General features: G+C 46.9%; 1 protein-coding gene across 1 annotated transcript; it reads right to left on the bottom strand.

Moving 5' to 3' along the window:
- Positions 1-1,831: 1,831 nt before the first annotated feature.
- On the bottom strand, positions 1,832-7,788 carry gpr185b (G protein-coupled receptor 185 b). Its single transcript, XM_029454832.1, has 3 exons — positions 7,720-7,788; positions 5,864-6,223; positions 1,832-4,040 (listed from the first exon to the last, which is right to left on the bottom strand). The coding sequence occupies exon 3, from the start codon at positions 4,036-4,038 to the stop codon at positions 2,968-2,970; it is 1,071 nt and encodes a 356-aa protein (XP_029310692.1). The 5' UTR covers positions 4,039-4,040; positions 5,864-6,223; positions 7,720-7,788; the 3' UTR covers positions 1,832-2,967.

Genomic DNA, 7,788 nt, shown 5'->3' with positions numbered 1-7,788 from the left:
AGAGAACAAAATAGTATTGCAAGGTCTCTATCGTCTATTAATAGAAATAGAGCATTTGCTTCATATTTAGATGTGTCCTACTTCCATGATTCACTTCCTACTGAAAATGTATTTTGGAAAACCCCAACCAGCAAGGCAATAACACGCTTAAACAGTACACTGTGCTATTTGTTCTGCTAACCCTTCAGAGCCCCCCCCACCTCTGTCTGTTGTTCTCTCTTTTTCTCCATTGTGGCTTTTTGTACACGGCGAAATACAGTTGGACATTATTGCGAAGGACTTTGTGTTTCAATAAGGCCAAAAAAAACCAAAAGACACAAGAGATTTCTGAGCGGAGCTGTTGTTAACAACAAGAAGTGATTGTTTGCTGCTGCCAAGAGAAATAGAAAACACTTCTACTCTAAGTTTGAATGTACACTATAGAAAAGAATCTGAATACCTGCGTGTGTTCTTTGCTTGTCGTCTCTCGTTGATGTTTATTTGGTCGAAGCGACTCCCTGTCCTTACTCAAACGTGGGTTTTTAATTCTACTTAAGTGAGTTTTATAGTTTGAAACTTCAGCCTGTGCACGTTTCTGTGAAGTGTTTTCCCAAAGCCAGTGCACCTCCCGCACGTGTGCATCAGCAGCATGCTGTATCTTAGTCATGGCACCTGTGAGGTCGTTGTAATGCTCGTCCTCACTGCATCCTCTGTGCACGAGGCCCAATTATCACGAGACGTTATCACCATTAGCTGGATTGAACTTATGTGATGCCCTCTTCAGTGGGAAGCGACTTCCTCCTGATTGGGTGTGTGGTGGACGTGACCCGAGGTGAAAAAGCACGTCTCGCCTGGCGTTTCTATTTCACGCCACGTCACCTCGCCTCTCTCGCTTCTCATTAACCCGCCGAGCCTTCAGAAGGGGGGGGGGGGGGGGTAGAGCTGCGCTGCGCTGCTTCTCCGAGGCAGGCTGTGTGTGTGTGTGTGTGTGTGTGTGTGTGTGTGTGTGCAAATGCTGACAGGCTGCTAGTAGTGAAGTGAAAATGGAAGGCGTGGAGCACAAGCAGAGGAATGTAAGCCATCATGGTTTACAGCCTTTCTATAGAGTTGAGTGTACGTGTTCATTAGGCTTGTCCCCTGAAGATGCTATAGTTTTGTGGAGTTTAATTTCAGAACTATTGCAATAACAAAGTACAACTTTAATGTGCTGCAGCCAACCAAAACCGTCAAGATGAAAAATGACCTTTTCACTATGGATTGCTCTCCGCTCGGGCTCACGGAGAATCAATCGGGCGGTGGAGTTGGATCGCCGTCTCTAAAATGCGTTCTGTGGATGCAGATAAATATCGAGGCCCCCCTTCGCCTCTGAAAAACATCAGCCCCTCTCACCTTCCCCATGTCAGAAGGCTTGCTTTACTGGCCGTGCATTGCTTTTCCTCATGTATAATTTCTGCTGCTGAGACGCGAGTGAGGCCAGAGAACGATGGAGTATAGAAAGGACACGGGGGTCATAGTCGCACTTTAGGACCTCAAGTGGATATTTAAAGACAATGTGTGCATTTTCTATAGTTCCTTGTTTCTTTTAGACTGCTCATTAATCTCGTTTTGTTTGTTTTCAGAGCTGAATCAGGCGAGTGCTTCTGAAAGTTATAGCAAGAAAAGGATATTAGAACACCTTTCAGCCATCATATAGTGACACTGAATGTGTTGCACATGACCAGTCGAGTCCAATCCAGCTTGAAAGGCCCCTTTTTTTTTTTTTTTAAAGCCTGTCTCACGTTCCCTATCGAGATGGTTGAGTGTAGCCTACTTTCCAGCGCCCCCCCCCCCCCCCCCCCCCCCCCCGCAGCAGAGAGCATTCCCAGGGTAGCAGCGCTCTGCAGTCGCTGTCCTTGGTGCTGAATTCAGCTCTCTCTGCTCCACATCACGGCGCAGCGGCTGGCTGAGAAACATGTTTTTCTCAGACGGGGAGCAGATTTGATTTCATCACACCAAGGACGACACACGGCGGCCTAAATGTGGAAATCCCTCTCTAGGTTTTTAGCAAACTAGCGGAGTTATATGTGCATTAGGAGCCTGGTAGATTAGATTTAGTCTGAGAGGCTGTGTTAGGATGTTTCTCTCTCGATTGTGACACATGTTTAAGCCACAATCATGCATTAGAAATGCAGATGGTGCTGTTGGCATTGGGAAAAGTCAAAATGAGCTTGGCAGACCAACAATGTTAAGGATCATGAACACCATGTAGCACATACGAGTTATTATCTGTCTATAAACTCACTGATTACTTAATCTGCATCTCATCACGGGAACATCGGTGTTAAAATATGTTTCAAGGGAGGAAATGTTCTTGTTTTTCCTATCAGGAGAAGACTGCAAAGATAGCTCGTTGAGAATACTCAAGGTCATTCGTTGTGTATAATTAGCTCATTGTATTTTTATCCACTTAATTTCAAACACATCTGTGAAAACACACAAAGTATTTTAAGACTGTTTCACTCTTTCTAGTTGCATAACCATGCAGTGCTGCCCGAGCTCAGGTCCTCTGGAGATGTTAGGACATTTCTTCCTAGATCCTGCCGTCACATATATGCTACTCTTGAGAAGTAGGCCTCGCTTATCGCAACCGAAAAGAGGTCGGTCGAAAAAGTCAGCCCGCCTCTCCCGCAACCTTAAACAGGTTTTGCAGTTGGTTTCACGCCACCTCCATCACTCTGTTGGATTTCTCCAAGCCACGTGATCTTTTATTAGCTCTATCTTCTTTTTTTTTGACCATGCACTGTCCTCTCTTCTCGCTGTGCCACCTTTACTGTGACCAGCCGTGCGTTCGCCATCAGCCTACCAGCCCTGATATGAAGAGTAGAGGAAATCTCTTTCCTCAGCCACAACCTTCAACCTTTCACCTCCTGATCTCTTGTTTCGTCATCTCCCTCCAACACCCCTGACTCAGCGTCAAGCATCATGCCAGACAGAAACCAACCTTCCCTGCTACACATCACTGGAGGTCCTGGGTCTGAGGGAGAGGTTGGATGGGACGCACCCACAACAGGCCATCCACAGCGATTTCTGGATGTCCGGGTTTCGGAAAGCATAGATGATGGGGTTGATCACAGAGCAGCAGGTGGCTGGGAGGACAGTAGCGTAGGTGTATATAACGGGGTAGCTGGAGTTGGCCACGATTGAGTACATGGCAAACGGCAGCCAGCACGCCCCGAAGGCACACAGGATGGCCGACAGTGTGGAGACACCTTTGGTGGTGGAGATGGCCACAAACTGGTGCTGCACGGCAATCTGCTGTGCGTGGCGGAAGGCGATCTTGCAGATTTGCAGGTAGAGTTGCATCATCAGGGCGAAGACGAGCAGGAAGGTGACGGCGAGCGCCACGGCGTTGATTTTGGTGACGGGCCAGCAGATGCTGCACGAGGACTCGTCCCTCAGACAGTTCCAGCCGAGCGCCGGCAGCAAGCCGAGCGTGAGGCACAACACCCAGATGACGACCACCATCACGTAGGTGAAGGTTACTGTCCGCTCAGTGTGGTAGGTCAGGGCGTTGTACAGCGACAGGTAACGGTCCACTGTGATGGCTAGAATGTTGAACACGGACGCCGAGAAGGCCGAGATGAGCAGTCCGACCGACAACAGAGTCACATACTCCACCGAGCTGTCCACCAAATATGTGAAGACAAAGTTCAAGATGAGGCCCAGGCCGGCCAGAAGATCAGCCACCGCCAGCGATCCAATCAAGATGAACATCGGAGCACGGAGCGTCGGCGTGTAGAACAGCACAGCGATCACAAGAGCGTTCTCGCAGGAAATAAGCGTCCCAGTCACGCAAAGTGCGATATCCCAGGGGTTGACTTCCTGGATAGCTACAGCGGTGGTAGCTGGCTGCAGGTCAGGGGTCAGAGTTCGCACGACGGGTTCAGAGGAGGAGTTGGACAAGTCCTCGGCGAGGCTCCAGGAGGTGGAAGAGTCGAAGGTGTCGAGGGGGGATGAGGAGTTGAGGCTGCTGCCGCCGCCGCTACTCATGGCTGCTACTGCTGCCAGGGAGAGAATCATAGCTGGAGAAACGAGAGAGAAAAGGGGCAGGAGGGAGGGAGGAAAATTAGGGAAGTAGATGAAAGGGAAAGTGGAAAGTGAGTAAAGAACGAGTGGAAGAATAAGTAAGGTAAGAGGTGAAAGACGAAGGGATTAATGCACATTTGTAATGGAGGAAGGAGAGAAGATTAGGATGATAAAGGATGGGGAAAAAGACGGGAGTAAGAGGAGAAATTGAGGTAGGAATACAGCAGCGAGGAGGGAAGGGGGGAGGAGAAATGAAGGAGGAATTGCAGTCGATAATGTGTAAGAGAACAGGGAAATGTTCAGACAAGGGGAATGATCAAATATGCACAACAGAAAGCCAGAGGGAGTTGGGAAAGAGGAATGAGAGAGGACAAGAAAGATAGAGAAATATCAGTGGGTCAAGGGTTTAGTGAAACGGGAGGAAGGTAAAAGTTCAGAATAAAGAGGAGTCGAAAGAAGACGGACAGAAAGATAAAAGACAGATATGGTTGAAAGAGACGAGAGAGATCCCAAGTTTTAAAAGAAATGTGAGGGAAAAGATGGAAGAGAAGATGTGCGTATGAAGGAAGGACAACAAGTTTGAAGATGAGAGGAGGAAAATGGGGGAGAGTTGAGGGGAAGGATGAAAAAGAAAGTGGGCACGAGGATGAGGATAGCATGCGTGAGGGGGGGGGGGGAACGAAACGGGATGGGAGACAAGAGTCGAGGACATAACAAAGGAGAGAAGCAGAGGACAAGGAGGGGTTAACACATCCATCCCCTCTTGATAAAGGGGCAAACGAGACATTTTTCATCCATCCACCTATTCTTTCATTCATGAAAACAACTATGCTCTTGACCCCAAGTACGCACGTCACCAGCAGCTCCCACGCGCCACGCTGACAGGTAATTAGCAGCAGCACAATAGCAGGTGTGGACACGCACACAAAGAGGGGAAAGTAATCCTTAAAATAACAGTAATATTCCTTCCATTTTGGCTCCAAAGCAACATGACAGACAGATGCATGCACAAAATAAACAACGCAATTAAATAATAATAACAGCCAACGATGCTTAAATGTGACTTATTCATACCTAAAAGATGCCGGATACAGAAGAAGATCAATTTCCTCACAGTCAAAACCATCATCAACAAATTCTATTTTTAGAGCATCTCTAAAAATGGTGCATGACGTCCTGGGGCACGGCGCGGTATAGCTGCTGTCCTATTCACCAGTGGCGTGTATGAGCGCGTGCCCAGATACGCGTGCGTGAGTGCGTGTGAGCCCGCGTTTGCATTTTCGACCCTCGTTAATAAGGATTCTGATCCACATATGCTGCTGCTGCCGCACGCAGACACGGAGAAATCCAGCACGAGGCTAATTTTAGCTCAGCCAGCCGAGATGCCAGCGCGCGCGCTCGCTCACGCCAAAAGGATGGAGCTCCATTCACAAAAAGATGTCTCCCCTCTCTCACAACTCCCACCTCAACCTCCCCGCACACCCTTCCTTCACCCCCGCCCCCTTTATTATTCATATTCTCTCTTTCATGCTCCTGTGCACGCACAAAACACGCACGCTCGCACACACACACACACACATCGTCAATGACTGCAAACGGCCGGGGAAGGTCACCACCACCACCAGAAGCCCCGCAGCTGAGGGGCTCACATCCCTGCGGTAACGGGGAGCTCGTGCAGCCCAGAGCATCCACTTTTTTTTTTTTTTTTTTTTTTTTTTTTTAAAGCAGCGCGTTCAGCGACCCTGTCACGAGCTCTTACATCGCCACTCAGTTGTTAGTGTGTGTGTTTTAAGCAAAAAAAAAAGAGAAGAATAAATACCTGGGTCGGTTTCATTCAGCTGCAGCAGTGCAGTCCCTGAGCCAGCGCGAGAGGGAGGGAGGGCGGGAGGGATGGAAGGGAGACCACGCCACTGAGACAAAAAATAGAGAGATTTAGCAGCTTCTTCTTCCCCCCCTGCAGGAAACCAGGATAGCTCTCTTGTCCTTTATCCTCCACTTTATGTGTGCATGTATTTTTATATATTTTCTTCTTCTAGGGTTTCCCCCCTTCTTTCTCTCCCAAGTCAGCGGCGCGCACTATATTCCTCGGTTGGCATGGTTATTAGCCTTCTGTCGGCAGCTCCGTCCTCGCGCTGCACATCCTCGGCCCCTCATTGGACGCGCTTGTCATTCTCCTCGTCTGACGTAAGAAGTCTCCGCACCTCCAGTCACCGTCATCATGGTCGGTGTGTGAATCACGGAGAGAGGGAGAACTCAGAAATAAATTCACCTTTAGGAAACGTATTTGTTTTTTTAAAATATATTTTTGTTATTATTAGGCCATTACTACTACTTGTATTCTTATTTTTAGGTTAGATGTGAATATATTTTCATCCCACCTCACACGCATGCACAAGGTCGGAGGACTGGACGTACAGTGCATCGAACTGTGACTGATAACCCACTCAGAAACACAGTTTCCTCCACCTAAAATCTTTAGAGGTGAAAGTGAACCCTACTTTCCTCCCACTCCAAATATTGCGTCACAAGGTGTGAAGAAAAACAGCTTTAACAAAAAAAAAAAAAAAAAAAAGCATATGTCTAAAAATGTCTTTAGCGTCTGATGCTGCATCTCGTGTGAAGTGTGTGTTTGCTTGTGGTCCAACCAGCTACACGGAGGGATGGTGGTTATGCAATCTCGGAGCGCTGCTGGGTATCCCACTGCATTACACACGTGCACGCGCGCACATATAGCACCGGCTGGGCCCATATGTGTGGCCATGCATGAAGAAGACAGAGCCGGCTGCAGCTATAAGGAGCTGCAGGCTGCTGTACATCCTAAACACAGACATGCCCTGGCCGGATGTTGAATGTGTAATGATGTACATGTTGGATTGACTCAGATAGAAGTGTGTGTTGCTATTAATTAAGTGTTTGATTCTAAATGGACCCATAAAAGCCTAAAACACAAGGATCATCACATGTAACGGCACAATTGAAAGTCCTCAGAAGAATATTAATATTTTAATGATACTATAACCTGGGCCTAATAAGAGCACACTTTAATTTATTATGCTATATTATTATTCAATATTCCCATTATTGTGATTTATTATTATTTATTAACTTTATACGGTAAAAGTAAAGGTAAAGGTAAAGGTGTATGCATCGCTGATAATGTGATTTATGGATCCTTCTTATTTAAACATCACTATTGGGATGTTGTTTATTTTCACATATTGCATTATTTTATTTTATTTCATACATCTCCATACAAACAGGGTATCTGCAGAGGAAGATCATGCGGTACAACCGAAAGCTCCAGAATGGACCTCGTGTTGAGATTCGTTCACTAAGGTAAAGAACGTTTTAAGAGTTTATTTCTGCACATTCAACTCAAAAAGTGGTTTGATACCTATCTTAAATGCCTAAATAGTATATATATATATCATATTCTTATTAATATTAATCTGACAGAGGTGGAGAAGTTCACTTTAAATCCCCCTGAAGACTCTCGGACCTGCTGCTAATGAACTGCTGCTCTACTTGGTCATGACAATGGCTTCCACTTACCATTAATTCTTTCTAACTAAATGGGAGCGTGACACTGTGGCTGTCTGGCGAGATGTGAACCTCCCTTGTGTGTGTGGCGAAAAGAGACACAAGCTCATATTCCTCTCCATTACATCATCACACCTTTAGTGCAGGAAACTCCTGATGCCGGCCTGCGCGCTCTGCACTCACACCTTTCTCCTTCTTCTCTTT

This window comes from Cottoperca gobio, chromosome 18 (genome assembly GCF_900634415.1).
Source record: "Cottoperca gobio chromosome 18, fCotGob3.1, whole genome shotgun sequence".
Classification (NCBI taxonomy): Eukaryota; Metazoa; Chordata; class Actinopteri; order Perciformes; family Bovichtidae; genus Cottoperca; species Cottoperca gobio.
The sequence above is the reverse complement of the archived record's forward strand: the minus strand, read 5'-3'. Positions and strand labels throughout refer to the sequence as shown.